Consider the following 16,775-nt stretch of genomic DNA (forward strand, 5'->3'; position numbering starts at 1 on the left):
TCTCCCCATGTCTTTAAATTGGATTTACTCTGATTTATTTATAGTCTCCACGTCTAGTAACAGCTAATGTGATCGCAGAGAGTCGAAAAAGTGAACTCTTAGAGAAATAAAAGCTTGAAACAGAGACATAAATTTCAACCAAGAACTCCTTGTAGCGCCTGCTCTACTGGGTGGAAAGTGTGTGTGAGAGTCAGAGGGGTAAAAACCATAACAAATCAAACATACAAAGAGTTGATTCTGTGCTCAGGGCAAGGGGCTCGTTCAGGGTGGGAAGCATTGCTGCGCACAGAGAAGGCCTGTAACCTCCGGCAGCTCCGAGGCCTGTGTTGACGGAGGGTCAGAGGTGTGGAGGGAGCGCCGTTAGGGGCTGTTCTGGAGAGATGGAACAATGGTGGTTCTTATCAGTAAGAGAGGGCGAGAGATTTGGAAAGAGTCTGAGGAGTGGTCATGTACGGGGCCAAAGAGATGACCAGTGGGTTGGCCTGGGGGATGTCCCGGTCAGGGAGCCTCTAAGGAACACATTCTTTGGATACTATCTTTATCTTTTAATAATGAGGGAAGCTCACATCCCACACAGCTCTGTTTATATTCCCCTGCTGTGTCCACCAGTCAGTCTACTGAAGGAAATGTAACTGGCAGATTGAGACGTGTTTGTTGTGCAAGCGCTCTGCCAACAAACATGCAGAATTCTCCCCACATTCCTGTCATGGAGAGGCACACTCGAAATACAGCCAAGAGTGACAATTTGGCTGGATTGACTGTACACACAGAGAGCTCCTGTTGAGCACTTTCACTTTCTAGCCCAACTCTTTCAAGTGGTTAGCCTGCAGTTTCTCCCAGCAGCTCAGAGTCTATCAACAGCAGGACTCCTGCAATGCTCGCTGCATCCTTGAGTTACTTTCAAGAACGTTCTGAGAAAACAAAGTGAGGGGCGACCACAAAGACGAAAAGATGGATAGAGGAGGAATTCAGGAAATGCAGGTGAAAGTAGATGGTTAGCACATAAAATGCAAACACCAACCCTCAACTTTGTTTTTAAGACATTCCCACAAAATGGCTGCAGTGTGTCATTGCGGCAGAGTGCAGCGGAGTAGCGGGCCTCGAGAATGGTCCCGCTGTGTGCAGAGTGTTTGTGGACTGTGGCTGAGCTGATGGACATGACCCAGGAACGGGCCTGGAATCAATTTAGCGCGTCCAAAAAGTGCCTGTGAATGTAAATAAAGCTCTTGAGCAAACAAACGCTTTTTCCGAGAGGCACACACAAACACAGAAAAATGCATAGGCCTACAAAATGGATCAAGCACTGCTGGCCCCCCCTCATGTAGATGATGAGAACTGAGTTGACTCTGTGCTCTTGTATCCACAGAAATTAAAACCAGGACTCTTCTTCCTGCCTTCTGGCTAATCTTAAGGGTTTTATCCCTGGATTGATTTGAGAAAGCTCCACAGCGGAAGAGCAACAAGAGTCCAATAAGAGGGAAACTTCATCCCTATGTTCCTCTCCTCCCTTTTCCCCCCTCTTCTCTCCCATTCTTCCCTCCACTGCCAACACTCTCGTTCCTGTAACTGGGGACACGCAGGGCCTTGTGGTGGCTCCCGGAGGAACCAGAGTGAGAGACTGCAGCTCTTACTGGCCAAGCCTGTTTACACAGATGGTGGCAAGCTTCATTATTTTTGTGAGGGGCGTGGAGGAGGTGGGGAAGGAGGAGGATTGGCTGAATTTACAGAAGTTGTTTATAAGCTTAAGGAGGGATGGGGGAAGAGAACATTGGGTCAGAACACTTACAGGGTGTTACACATTATCAGGCTCTCAAACAACACCACCCACCAACCTCTCAGCACCTCCTCTACCTCACAGTTTTTGGAGTTTTCAACAGTTTAGAGACTTTAGAAGTATTTTGTGTCAATTTTGGATAGTAATTATTATCTTAAGTTCATCATTAATCATGTAAAAGATAAACACATTTTGGTTGGCTGGGGAACGATCACTTTCAAGCCAAGGATGAGAGGGGCAGACATCTTTTCCAGCTCTTTCTTTTGGAGTGAAGATTTGGATTTGGAGTGAGGCTGCAAATAGCTTCACACTAAAGAAAAACATCTGCTCTTTTATCTTATTCTCTTTTATCTCTGGGGAAAAAATGAATCATAATTAGGCTGTTTCACAGCAACACTGAATGCAGAAACATACAAGCAAAGATCAATGGATTTCATCACGACCAAAGTTTTCAGAGAGTATTAAATGAGCTTTGATTGTCAATAACTGTTTCTTGTTCGTCATTTAGAGTCGGCTTAAAAAAAGAGCACTACTCCACAGCAGGGCTAGCAAAGCACACAGTGGTGCTTAGAAGTACATCACGCTCATAACAACAATGCTAATGGTAAGCAAATTTAATGTCTATCATGCTCACCTTCTGAGTTTAGCATGTTTATGTCTCTTAAGAACATATAACAGCCAAGTTATCATGCCATGGTATCACTTGAGATATATTTAAGGCTGCCAAAAAAAAGATCATAATGGAAACACAGTATATTTCAGTCCAATAAATGATGGCAGTATTTTATTTTTATTTCATAATTTGATAAACTAAAGTGTGTCTGATAAAACATTTCTTAACAAGCCTTCACATTCCAACACTATAGGCGGCAGTATGCAGTCCACCATCGATCACAGTAGTACAGGTGCATTCAAGCAAGCTGGCGAGAGAGTCAACGTGGCGTCACCAGTGTGGAAGTTTTATCCAGTCTCTCTTCAAGAAGATAGTCAAAATTTTAGACTGAAAACCTCTTAATTTCCATTATTGCAACATTGTAAAGAAATATAATAGTTGAGACATTGACAATTTTCAAACTCATGCAGATATCTATCTTGTTTTTAAAGTTTTAAATGGGCTTCTCTCCCCACCATTGACTATTTGACAAAAACACCATAAAGTGATAAATACTAGAGCACAAATTAGAGGAGACTGTGATGTACTGAGACGTAAATCCAAATTCAGTCAAATGTTTGTGTCTGTCAGAGGCACAAACTTCTGGAACAAATTACCAACTCATATCAGGGAGTGTGAGAACTACTCAACCTTTAAAAAAAACACTTCAACATTGGTTAAAAACAAACCAGTCATGTAGTCATGAGTAATATCAGATACTCATTTGCTGCTCGTTCCCGGGGGCTTTGGCCTCATCTTCCGTCCTGTTTTTATAATGTCACAAAAGTGTCCAATTTGTATCTAAAATGTGTTTGTAAGTCATTTCATTTAGTGTCCTTCTAACTGTCTTGAGGCAGCCTGTAATTTGAAATTGAAAACAAATGAAATTTATCTATTGTGCTAATTCCTGCATATTTACATTCAAGTGCATTAAAGTGTTGATCAATGTGCATTGTCCTAATCAAATAAATTCAAATTCACTGTTTCTGAGGAGGATAAACAGATGTAATTGTCTAAATATGTGCTGCAAGGATTCCCAGAGGAGGAAAAAAAATCTTCAAGTTTAACTCAATGAATCCCATAAGTCACCTGAAAACTTGTCATCACCACAAAGATGTTGTTAAGGAATACGTAGCTAGCATTAGCATCAAGAAAAAGTGTGAGAGTGCCGTCATGCCTGTACAAGAGGCTTTTGAAAACTACAGAATCCATGACACAGTCGCTGAGTTCAGTGCACTTGATGATCAACCTTTCCCCGAGGTAGAAGCCCAAGGATTTCACTGGCTAATAGCACATTTGGAACACGCGTATACTCTGCTGAGTTGCCACTACTTTCCAGAGGTGTCCTTGCCTGTCCTGTTTGATGTGATTTCCACACACATTCACACACATACAATGTAAGTGACGTAAGTTTCACCATGGACATATGGACTTCTGACATTAGTCCCTTGAGTATGCTTAACTTGACGGCACAGTGGCTTACATGAAAAGACATTATTGTATGCACAGGAGTGCTCCGGTTTTCATATGGCTAAAGTGATCTGTGTAGTCTTTAAAACCACGCTCGGCCAGTGGGACATTGCAAAGGAGAGGGGGCACATTGTGCTTTGGGAAAATGCATGCAATATAGCAAAGGCTATGGAGGAGTGTGGTGTTAAAAGCTTGGGCTGTATGAAACACAATTCACAGCTGGTAACAGAATGAATAACAGCTGAAGAGTTTGAACTGCTCTGTTGGTAAGTATAAAATATGTATATCCATTTTTGCTAACTACGTCTTAGGCTTTCGTACCCAAGATCTGGTGTTGATGGAAGCAGGCATCAAACATGGAGAGTGAGGGGAAGCCTGCATGTGTTTATCCTGTGTTTGCTTGCTGTTGAAAAGCAAGTGGGCTCAAGTTATGTGGGCATCCAGATTCCTCCTCCACCTGAACACCTGCGTCTCCCTCACACATCTGCATTGTCTGAGGTAGTTTCCTTCTGTCTCATGTCTGTGGCACGCATGTCTTCTACCTGGCAGCCACATGTGGACAGCTATTTAACTGGAATGACAGTCATAAGTGCAGTAGCTCAGATAATCAGCTTTGTGAAAGTACGAGAAGCTCACAGGAGGAGGAAACAGGGTCTATGGCGGATGTATCCTGAGCTTACAGGGCTAATGTCAACATTCTCAGGATTATGGCTTTTTGAGGAAGACGTTTCAAACACTGCTGAGGAAGACCAGCGCTGTTTGACTCACCTATCAGGTGCTGGGGGTCAGGGGTCACAGCTGCGGTTAATTAACATACCAGGTTCTCGTACTGGCAGCATGTACGGCTGTCAATTGAACCCACGTAGAGAGTAAGGAATGTTTAGGTTTCCCAGTGTATCAGTCTTTAGACGTATCAAAGGTGTTTTTGTCTCTTTCTGTTCTTTCCCCACATTCTTTCATCACATTCTTCTCTTTTTTACACGCTCCTTTGTTCTAGCCACAAAATTTGTTGCAGACCTGAAAGGTGAGCCCAGCCCAGACTTTCATCTTAAGCTGCGTGTTTCACATTACAGGAATATTTCCACTTTGTATTTTGCTAACCCCCGGTGCTGAAATAATGCTCAAATGCTTCTAATAGAACGGCTTTCCTTCTGGGTACTTACAGTGACCGAACGTCTCAGCGCAGTAACATAACAAGAAGCCTATTCATGTGGCTCCTGCTGAGCATGGCAAGGTACAGCACACAGCAAAAGCCCGTCCAGCTCAGCAAGAAAACACGAGGCAGAGCTCTGTGCTGCTGGGCCATGGCAGAGCCCACCAACAGTTGGCTCTCAAACTACTGAGCGTTTCCACACTGCATCAAAAGCCCATTTTAATGAGTTATTTAGTCTAGAAGTTAGCATAAGACTCTTAAAAAGCAATATTTGAAAGTAGCTTAGAGTTGACTAGTGGAATGTTAAAAAAACACAGCTATGTGTGGGTTATTTCTACATTTTCTCAAAGTGACTCATCTTGTTTCAGGAGCTAAGTGGTGTCAGGAAACTTGTGAGAATTACAGTTTTTGCTGTCTGTTATTGTGCTGCCAGTTGTTGGACTGTAATCTCACTGGCAGGATGTCACTCTGACACACTTTAAGACTTATTACAGTAAATGAATCAGCATGGGGCTATTGAGGATTTTGTGTAGCTCTATTTTTAAATCACTGCAGTACCATATTGAAGAGAGAGTGTGGGAGGAAAGTGAGAGAGGATGAGGGACTGAAGAGAAGCTTTGAGAGGGTGTACAGTCAGAGACTAGGTGGGCGGGAAAGCATGAAGCACAGGTGAGCACTGATGAGCAGAAACAGACAGATTATAAGAGGGGGAAAAAAAGTAGATGAACTCTTTCACTGCCAGAGATAAATATTATAATCAGTGTATTCACATAAAAGATGAAGTAAAACAAAACACATCCTTTAACAAGTATAGAAAGAAACATTTTTAACACACAGGTAGGTTTTATATTTCTTCATCTTCTTTATGAACATTTTCAGAGAAAATATGATAATTTTAAATTTGATGTATGGTTGAAAAAAAGTTGAGATGGAATGACAAACACAGAAAAAAAAGGTTGTGTAATGCTTAAAAATAAAAACACCTGGTGGAACATCTCCTAAACTAATCAGTCACATAACTGGGTTTTGAGAAGACACCCAGGAGAGGGTTGAGTCCCTCAAAAGTAAACAAGGCAAGAGGTACCAATCTGTGAAAGTGAGCGTGAGCACATTTTTTTTACAATTTCATAATAATGTATAGGCAATAAGATGTATATGTGACATTGTATAATTTCTAATAATTTGGTGATTTCATCATTTACAGTGCATAATATCACCCAGACTCACTGCATTCACTGCATTAAAACCAGACATGACTCTGTAGTGGAAACCAATGCATGGGCTCAAAATCACTTCCAAAAACCATTGTCTGTGAACACAGTTTGCCACTGCAGCCACAAATGCAGAATTAAGGTGTACCATGCAAAGAGGAAACTATATATAAACTTGACCCAGAGACTTCTCTGGACCAGGGCTTATTTAAGATGGACTGAGGCAAAGTGGAAAATTGTCCTGTGGTCTGATGAACCAAAATCAGACTTCCTTTTGGAAATCATGGAAATCAAGGCATGCTTGCCCTAAAAAGGAGAGGAACAACCTGGCTTTTTATCACCTTGAAAGCCATGGTACAGGGATGCTGTGCCCATGGCATGGCTAGCTTCCACTTCTGGGAGGGTACCATTGATGCTGGACAATACACATATGCTGCAATCCAGACAATGCCCTTTTCAGGAAATACATATAAGACAATGCAAAACTACATTCTGCACATATAACAACAGCATGGCTCTGTAGTAGAAGAGTCCGGGTGCTTAATTGGCCTCCTGCAGTCCTGTCTTGTTGAAAACATTTACGAGATGCTGAATTGTTGAGCAGCCGATATTTTATCAACAGTGTCCAAACATTGTGGGATTTGGGATCATAAAAACCTGGCACATCACCACAGAGATCCATGAGTAATCTGTCTGGTGTGGGAGCTGTGTCAGTCCTGGCTGTTCGTCTGACTTTAGAGGGGTGGGGGTGGTGAAGGGGAAGTCCCTGTCCTGGAATAGCTCCCTTGGCCTGGAATGCTCTGGGGAATGTGCGGCTTGGGGTTTGATTGGTCGGGATGAGAAGTGTGTACGTCTATGTGTGTTTTGTGGATGAGGAGTATTAGTGATCAGAAGGTCATGGAATCTGTGTAGAGAATGGGTGAGGACAGATCAGTCATTACACTTGTATGGGAATGTCCTCTGTGTGGTCAGCAGGTTGACAGCTGGGCTGGACAGAGGTTCCTGCACTGCCTCTGTCCTGTCTGCACCTTGTTGTTGTGGCTTCTGTCACCTTTCCCAGCTCTTGTGTGTACCTGCGTGTGTCTTTGCTACTCTGCTGCTCGGAGTCAGACTTTGTGAAACCAGATCTGCCTCCTTCATCTCAGAGCAGCAGACCACGGACAAGCAGCCCATTAGGCCTCATGCTCTGCCAGTTGACCTTTGAACCCCAGGCCCCTGTTTGACCAAAATGGGCTGAGCGACCATGCTAGGTCAGCATTTAGCCGGGTCATCACAGGCTATCAGCAGCTATCTGTGTGTCTGCCAATGAGCGGGGATTCTCCAAGGTCTGCAAACATTACTGCTCATGTACAAACAGGCTCAAACAGGCACTCATGTGCCTGCATACTGACACACTCTCCAGAGGAGCAGGCAGACAACACTCAATGTAAATCTGCTAACAAACAGAGCAGATAAGGGAACATTTGTGGGGATACAGATATTGACATGGAGGTTGGAGTAAAGAGTCGGCTCTAATTTCCCACAGTGTCAACTGTCAGCAGCTTGAAAAGAGAAACAGAATGACTTTATGTGTCTGAAGCAGAAGTGTAAAGTCAGGGGAAAAGGAGTGCACAAGAGAGGGCAACATACTCTCACGGCCCAGCCTGCTGGAAGTGATGGTCCTGCAGGATTCCTGTGTTAACCCTGGGTTCCTGCTCTCGCTCTCTGCCCGGCGAACCCAAATCTCTGCCACAACATCCCTGACGTGAGGACTACTCCCTCGGCCGTGTTTGCTCAGCTGCGCTGGCTTTGTGTCGGCGTATTGAACCCCCTTGTTCCTGCTTTCAGACTGTTTTCTCCCTCTCTTGCTGTTTAGTTTCTTTACTTACAGCAGTTTGTAACTTCATTCATTCTTTGTTTGGCTTTCAGAGAGCACGTCTGACATTTCCAGGGGATTGACGGCAGGGAGGTCAGGAGGTTGAGGACAGGCGACTACCTGAGGAAGTCTCATGTCTCATGCTGCATAGTGTCACAGTGGTGTCAACATGTACAGTGGTCATGTAAACACCTCTCTGCTGTGCCCACTGCTTGTGTTTGGACTGTGATCCCTCTGACTCACTGCAGAAGAATCCAAACCTCTTTATGCATTTAAAGTAAATCGCTCCAATTTAGAAAGCTGCAGTAAACAACTTCAGAGCTTGAACCAAACATTTTTCCTTCACTCATTGATGCAGTATTAAAGCATTTCAAGTTGTGTATACGGGTACAGTACCATATATGAAGCCACAATAACTGCAGTCAAAGTTGATGTTGAGATTCAGTTTTAATACTCGTGTCTCACCTGCAAAGATGCGTAACCGTTTGCGTCTCGGTGGCGGCCCCAGCCCGGACACTCCAGCGCACTCATCTTCATCATCACAGTCACCACTCTCAAATCCTTCCTCCCCCTCGTCGCTCCACCCGTCCACTCCACCTCCACGCGACCGTGCTCTCCAGCGCTTCTCAGATACTGTCACCATCCGCAGCAGCTGTGGGACAAACAGGAAGACGTTAAAGGTACTGAGGTTAGAAAGCACTCAGCCCTCACGCTGTGTGTGATTCATCCTGTGGCTGGAATGTGCCTGTGCATTAATGGTTTAGAAAGCTGTGAAAGTAAGTACCGGCTGTCTCTTGATCTGAGTGTGTACTCTGTGATTAGAACAGTAAGGGGGGAATTCCACACTAAAACTCAGTGAGATCTAAAAGCACTGGTGTTTACCAAAATCTAATTATAATCACCAGGCAGGAACACAGAGTCGTTATCTTTGCCAGTTTTGTTGTTTTTGAATAAACATGATTCATTCAAAAGGATGTGGCTGTCTCCCTGTGTAATTTACTGGGAGAAAGTAACAGTGGAGTAAGCAGACCGGTGTGATTGTGTTTTTACTGGCAAGCATCATTCTCCTGTGTGGTTGTGTCAGGGCAACAGTGCAACAACACCACATAACAAAGTCTGTCCTGGACATCAGGCCTCAGATCTAAAACGAGAAGGTGGGATGATGGATGAAGAACAGAAAAAGTATTATCTTTATTTTTTCAGTTTTTCTTTTCTTTTTTAAAAGCCTGTAGGAAACAAATTATAAAAAGGACAAATGGCCAAAGTGACAGCATATAGAGTTGAAGTAAACATGATACATAACCAGGCAAATAAATACAATAATGCATAATAAAACAAAAGACAAAACAATGCCAAATAAAGAAAAATTACACGACTTGCAACAGAGCCGTAATCCTGTTTGGCCTCTAGGCTGAACATGTAGTTGTTGTTCAACTCCCATATTTTCTCATGTGATTTACAGAAGCTCATAATGTGCAGCAGCACATACCAGAAGTGTTTATTGAGTACTGTGGTAAACTAATCAACCAATAAATATTACAGAAATGTCTGAGAGCTCTTAAGCAATTACATATAAACCTCTGAATTCCTCTTGACCAACAGTAAAGACATGCAAAAGATTGCTAAATTGAGTGTTATAGCTGTGAAAATGTTAATTTACAGAACAACTTTGACTGTGTTATTGTTGTGTGGCTTTTGAACAAACGCAGAAAAACTAAATGATGAAAAAAACATTACTGTCTCGTAATCACGGGTGAAAAACGTGAGCAAGCTTGGAGACAACCTGCACAGCCGCCTTCTGACCATCTTTCAGCCTCTACAGCCCTGCACATGATTGAAAGCCCTGCCAAGGTAACAGATGTGCTAAATTCCAGCCTCCTTTCATCTCACCGCTCTGCCTCCTTGTTTGTTTTTTATTGATTTCCTCCCTATCTGCATCTGTCAGCATGCATTTTTTGTTGTTGTTTTTTGTTGTTCTGGCTGGCGGTGGGAGAAAATTGAATTCATATGGGCCTCGTCTCAGGTCAGCTGCGGCGTCTGCCTGGGTTCAGACGCTGTGTTTGTGTGTGTGTGAGGCGGAGAGCGGAGGTATAAAAACCCAGAGCTAATCACAGAATTACGTCAGTCTGAAGATAAACAACCTTGTTCCCTCCGCCTGCGTATACAAAGCAGTCAATCTGGGTTTTACAAGTGACATAAACTCTCAAGTTTAGAGAGGGAACACACATGACTTTGTTCCCAGCATGGCTGCCAGACAAACCTTCATTCATTCCTCTACATTGAGGCCATGCACTCAGGATGACCACTACATTTCTAAAAGCCTGGTCACTTGGTCGGAGGAGCAGACAAACACTCAGTCACAGGGCAGCTGATCCACGGCCACATTTGGACAGATTTTGGAGGCTGTCTAGCAAAGCCCCACCTGTTGACAGAGCGTAGCTCTCAGGTGTCTCATTAGGAAAATATGTTTCCACGTGATGAATCTGCGTTTAATGTACTGAACTGTTTTGTTAAAGACTTGACCATGTTTGTGTGTATAGAGGTCCCTCGTAGATTTACTCAAATTCCCTCTCATGGTCTGTATCCTGGCAACTCATCTGGACTTTGGGAGGAAGGGGGCGCCTTGCCAATCAATTAAAAGGCAAGCAAACACTTGTAAAGCAGGGAGAGGAAGATGTTGTTCTTGGTCTGGGGAGTGGGAGATAAACATCGACATTGGAACAAGGCTATATTAGTATACTGGCTCTGCTGGGCTTTTATAAAGTAACGCAGCTGCTTAAGGTTTAATTCAAAAGTTCTAATGATGGAATTGGTGCAGGTGAGATTCTTACAGTCCTCACAATCACAGCTATCAGCATGCTAAGATCTGCTAATTAACTTTGAATTTGATTGAGCGAGATCAGCAAAGTCGTGAGAATTCTTCTTCTGTAGATCATTTTCACATCAATTTTCATGGCCAGCCATCTGATCATTAAGACATTACAGTAAAACAGAAAAATGTCAACGTGGAACTAAATGTGCAAACTCCATGTCAGTTACATGGTTGTTTAGATGTTCAGCTTTGATCAAAATAGGGTCAACCACATGATCAGATGCAGAAATGTGAAGCAACAACAGGAGAGTTTTACATTAAAGTCCAGTAACAGGCATAGAAGAGAGAATATTTGTTATATATCAGAGCAGATGGACACCAGATGGGAAAATAATTTAAGATATAGAGCTTTGGGAATTAAAAAAAGACATTGTTGCGTAATGGATGGCTGGGGACAGTCCATCTATCTCAGGCTTGGTGGCAGTGCACTGTCTTCTGCCCAATGGCTGACTGCCTTTGCCACGGCTGCGGTATCAGGGAGGGGTGGGGTGCATGTTTGTGTTGAAAGTGACGCTGCGCTTTTGGCACGGCTCAGCCACAGCGTGATCCGGCAAGAGCCTCCAGATTTACCACAAGAGGGAGAAACCTCAAGTCGCTGGAATCTTCTGCAATTAAAAAGAACCCAGAGCAAAAGGAAGCAGAGAGGAAACAAATAAAAGAGACATTTTTGCTCAGTATGTTTTCTATTAGCAGATGAAATCTGGCCGTCTCCCCTTCGCCACTTCTCCTCTGTGTTTGGAAAGTTGCATCAGGAGATGGTTTCGGGCAAGCAGCTGGACACATGTAACGTGTAATCAGGGTGGCTACAGGCATCCCGCAGGCTGCAGGGTTAACCTCCCCTCAACACAAAAGCACAAGTCACACCAAGGAAACACCAGCTCAAAGGCTGCACACAAAGCCCAAACATGTGGCTGATTGCTCAGTGCAGGCCAGCCCAGACAGAGACACAGAAACCGCAAGTCTGTCACTGCCTCCCACACATGACATGAACTCCCCACAGGGTCACCGTTCAACACGACAGCTGCAGCTGAGCCTAAAAGCCCAGTCAATGTTTGACCTGTACTGAAAGAAATCAACCTGCGCTCACTGATCATCAGCTGAGCCGGTGGTAAGTTAAAAGTACATACCTGACCATAAATTACACTTGAAGCATCCAACTGATCAGAAGACTTAAACAAATATCTCAGTATTTATGTTGGAAGTGAATGAGTGATGTCAGGAGAGAAGAAGGTAGAGCGTGAGTAATGAAGACAAAGCGTGTAGAAAAAACTGCTTCTTGTCAACGTGTGTGATTGGGATCAGGCCCGTGTTATGTCCTCCTCTTTGCGCACAGGACTTGTCTGGGCAAGTTGCTTATGACTCGGCCCAGACGCAATCTTCTGCTCTGAATGTTTCTATCAATGCTTCATCACATCTTGTCTACATATCTGATCTAGAGACCTGAAGACTGGGGCTCCAACTGCTAACCATATGCTCATAAAAAGCCATGACTTTACCTTCTTCTGCTGATGGTTTCTATAACTGCTCTGACTGGAAGGTGTTTGATGCAGACAAATAATATGTGAATGTTTTAGTCAAACGCAGTGGTGAAAATGTGGTCTTTGTTAATTCAGCATAGCCTTGTTACCCTTTTTCCACCTTTTCTGCATCTTTTAGCAAACTCCTTTAGCATCCTCACCCTCGACATAATTGCTTTGATTTACTCTCATCAAGTTTTTGTTCAGACACAGACAGGAGTTTGTCAAAGAGCCGTACAATTCCCTTGAGAGTTGTTCGAGACAGCAGAGACTTGAGGGAGGGAAACTCCAAACTAATGCTAATGCTGTTCTGCTGGGAAGCTCCGCACAACTACAGACGGTCAGGAAGTCATGTTGTTTGCTTGTTAGCGTCATGTCTAACAATCTGTAAGTTGTGTTTCTTCCTCCATAAGACTTCTGTAAGATTGTTGCCAAGATTTACAATCCTATTTTCCAGTAATACAAAAAGCTGGAGGATAAAAGAAAATTTAAATGACCCAAATTGTTCTCAAATGTACTAAATCTTTAATTCTTAGGTTGCTAAAGAAGCAGGTTTTTGGGTCAAGGGGGTAAACAGTCTAAACCTTCATGTAACAGATATATTACCAATAACCATTTTTTTCTTTCAACACTGATCCTTTTGTTTCCTCTTTATCTCCGAGCTCATGTGAAAAGCAAAGTTTGTACATGTTCAGATCAGCATTAGAGCCGATGCCTGGGTCATTGTGTTAGACGAGTAAAACACATGACTCCTTCCAGCTCAGACCACTTTCTGTGATAACTGAAGGAGACTGACCTCCCTTATGCATCATCACCTCAAGGACTCTGAGCTAACTGAGCTGATGTCAAGTTAGCAGACTCTTTTTTAAGAGGAGAGAGCCAAGAGAAAAGACAGAGAGCGGGGTTGAACGAGAAACAGCACAGGAGAAAGATGGACAGAGAGACAGAGGGATGTCAGGAGGCCTTTTCCACAGAGTGAGTCATGGAAAGCTCCTCTGCACGCTGACAGGCAGAGCTGTGTTTTGGGGACGACAGCCTGGCCTGCAGTTCCACCCGCTGCCAGCGAGTTCTTACTCAACTGAATCTGAAATGAAAAGGAGGAGGAGGGCGGGCTGTGGTCCTTCATTCTTCCCTCTGTTTTCTCTCTCTCCCCCCCTCTTGACTTCCTCTATCTGTCCGTGGTCAAGTATGTCACGCAGACGTCTCCAGACAGTAAATGCAGACAAGATTAATTTCCTGATGTTAATTCCAGTTGGAACAGAAAACAGAAGGGAAAAAGGAGCTCTCCAGTCCTGCGTTAAACTGGGCGTGTATCCACTCCACCTTTCTGACTAAGCCCATAAGGCTATTTCCAGATTTCTCCAGTGTGGAGTGAAATCTGAATGAATTTTTAGACTTTGCTGGCAGAGACTTTTTCCCTCTGAAGGGTCTGCTTCTACAGCTATTGAGAACTCTCTGTACATTCAACAAAACTTAGAGTTCACTGATGCTAGTTCATCGTCTTCAAGAATTAACCATCCTGTGTGTTTGTTTTTTTGTGGATCAAGGTAAGAGCTGATAACACGGGGTTAAGTCTGCCGAGAACAAGATATAAATGACAGCATGTTTGAGTCTTTTTGAGGCTAAGTGAATAAACATCCTGACTCATGTCTGTGAATATGCTTGATTGTCTGCTTGGGGTTTAATAGTTTAAAAAGTCTCATTCCTGCACAGGTCGCTGGATGCTAAATCAGATTACACCCCTCAAACAATCTCTTTTTGTCTGCTGCTCGTCTGCTTTACACGTTATCGCCGTGGTTCCCAGAGTCATGTGTTGCTAAGAAACCCTCCATTTCCACATCAGCAGACCGTCACTGTGTCCCATGATCACACCTAGCGGTACATTTGTATGGGTGAGGGGAGATAGAGGGTGGAGTGGTTTTAGTGTGCAGTGGGGCCACAACCAGCTGCCTGCTCTGCTTCCAGCAAGCCCGGCTTATAGCTAACAGAAACACAGAAAACGTCATGAGGAAGCTTAAAACCAGCAGAGTCAGGGCAAAGACTCACACGTCAAGAAAACAGCTCCCACATGATAACCAGGTGGGGGCTTGTAGGGAGATGAAAAGGCGCTGAGGAAGGAGAGGGAGTGATAAAAGTCAGGGAGTGCTAACACTTTGACAGCTCCAGAGAGGTGCCTCAGACTCTGCTGTGCCCCCCAGAGGCCTGCTGCCACAAACAAAAGGCAGAGGAGGTCCCTGACCCTCACAGGGAGACCCTGTGATGACCTAGCAGAGACAGGAAACAGGAAGTGTGACCCCTGACCTTACTGGGGGGGGGGGGGGGGGGGATCCTGTTACACAGCAGCACGTGATTGTGCCCAGTGACAACAAACCCAGGATGTGTGGATCAGATCAGATAGGACAGCAGGAAGATTCAGCTGCTCGTGGATCTGCTCCCTGACAGCTCCACGTTACAATGAAGAGCTCACAACACTCACTCGCAGGTACAAACAGTGTATGCTTTGGTTCCTGGTTACGGGTTGCCTGGCTTGTGCAGCAGGGTTTTTATAAGCCGGCTGCGTGATAATTATACCCAGTGGGGAGGTAGTGGTGTGGGAGCAGAGGGGCGGAGTAGGTAGGGAGGTGACCCTGGTTTGGGCCTCAGGGCTGATGGCGGTAAGTGTGTGTGTGTCAGGGGTGAAGAGAGGGAGGGCGAGGTAGGTTTGGAGGTAAGGAGGAATGGGTGGCAGTGTGGTACAGAGGATGGTTGGGCCTCATTAGCAGGCAGACTAATTGGGAGGAAAAGGGCCCTCACATGATCTGTCTGACCTCCCAGCCAGCAGGGGAGACAGCCAGGGTGGGAGAGGGGTGTGTGAGAGTGTGTGTTGGGACAGGGGGTGTCTGATGGTTGGATTCCTTAGGTTAAAGAAGCATAACTTCTCATAACTATCCACAACTTACCATACAATCAGAAGTGTCCTCAAAGTAAGAGGAGCACATCAGTGTGTGTGTGGTGCTCTAACAGAGATCTGCCTCCTCAAAAGCCCTGCAGCTCCTCAGAAGTTTACACCAGGTGTCACACTTCATTTAAAGAACCCTCATGGCTTATCCCTGCTCAAAAATATAGCGGCATAACAGCCCTTCTTCCTTGTCTGCTTCCAGAGCATTCGTAGCTCACAAACATAAAACTAGGAAGGTGAGAGGACAAAGGCCCTGAGGGGGTATATTAAATAACGCTTCAAAAACCCTCTGTAAATAACATCAAACAGAAGTCAGCCTCTTTGACTGGAGTGAGCATAATGGCCAGGTTAGCAAGTGTAAGTTTACAAAACAGCAGGCCTAGTCTGACACCCATGGTGTCTATTAGTCTGATTGTAAGCACACCCTGTAGTAAAAGGATGCTGCATGCTGGCTTTGTCAGAAGGCAGCTTCAGTTTCAGCTTCTACATTTTATATTTAGAGTTAATTTTGGACACATTCATTCAAACATTTCAAGGACTATATGAGATTCTTTGTATTTTATAGCCTCTATGCTTACATGCCTTTGTTATATTAGCTCAAACATCATCTGTTGCACTTTTATTCTTTACTATGTGTGTGCAAGATTAACCATTTCAAGTGTGTACGATAAAATGAGCCTAGCTTGAGTGTGTGTCTGAAACATATATTAAAGAGTGATTCTGTGCGGGCATGCACAAGGTGTTGAGCACACGCTGCCCAGGCTCTGGTGGCTAGGAGGAAGTGAGACTGCGTGATGGAATTTGTGGCGCTCGGGATCTGGTTTATTTTCCACCCTGGATTCCTGTCCTACCTGCAGGATTTTCCCAGGTTCTGGCTTCAATTAGACTGGGAAGCTGGGGGGAAGAGGAGGGGGGATCTTGGGGTTTAGGAATGGAGGGGAAGGAGGAGGGAAGGGCGACAGAGCTGGAGTCTGTCACACACAACTCAGCACAGCTGGGCAGACGGAAAGAAAGGTAACAAACTGAGAGACGTAGAAGGTAAGAAGGTGCTTAAGAGTATAAAGTTTGGCTCACAGTATGAAGATATTTGTTATTCATCAATGACAGAGTAGATTTAACGCTGTAAGGTGGAATGATTGTGCTTTGCTCAAAAGGGATTGATAAAAATGTTCAACAAAGATATCGGTTATATCCATGTTGTCCCTGCAAACAGTGTCATGAAGCCAAGACGAGGCTGTCAGAGTAATCCCAGGAGGTCTGACCCTCCAAATGGCAAACTCATCCGACAAATGAGAGGGAAACAGTCTGTAATCAAAGACCAATCACATAATTG

The 16,775-nt window shown here is 44.3% G+C and overlaps 1 protein-coding gene across 1 annotated transcript in view; it reads right to left on the reverse strand.

The window, feature by feature from the left end:
- Positions 1-16,775, reverse strand: part of gpc3 (glypican 3) — a 109,188-nt gene that overhangs the window by 6,512 nt on the left and 85,901 nt on the right. Inside the window, exon 6 of the mRNA XM_034690100.1 lies at positions 8,581-8,767. Coding sequence (XP_034545991.1) covers positions 8,581-8,767 — 187 coding nt within the window. The remainder of the gene's footprint in view (positions 1-8,580; positions 8,768-16,775) is intronic.

Source organism: Notolabrus celidotus, chromosome 8 (genome assembly GCF_009762535.1).
Source record: "Notolabrus celidotus isolate fNotCel1 chromosome 8, fNotCel1.pri, whole genome shotgun sequence".
Lineage (NCBI taxonomy): Eukaryota > Metazoa > Chordata > Actinopteri > Labriformes > Labridae > Notolabrus > Notolabrus celidotus.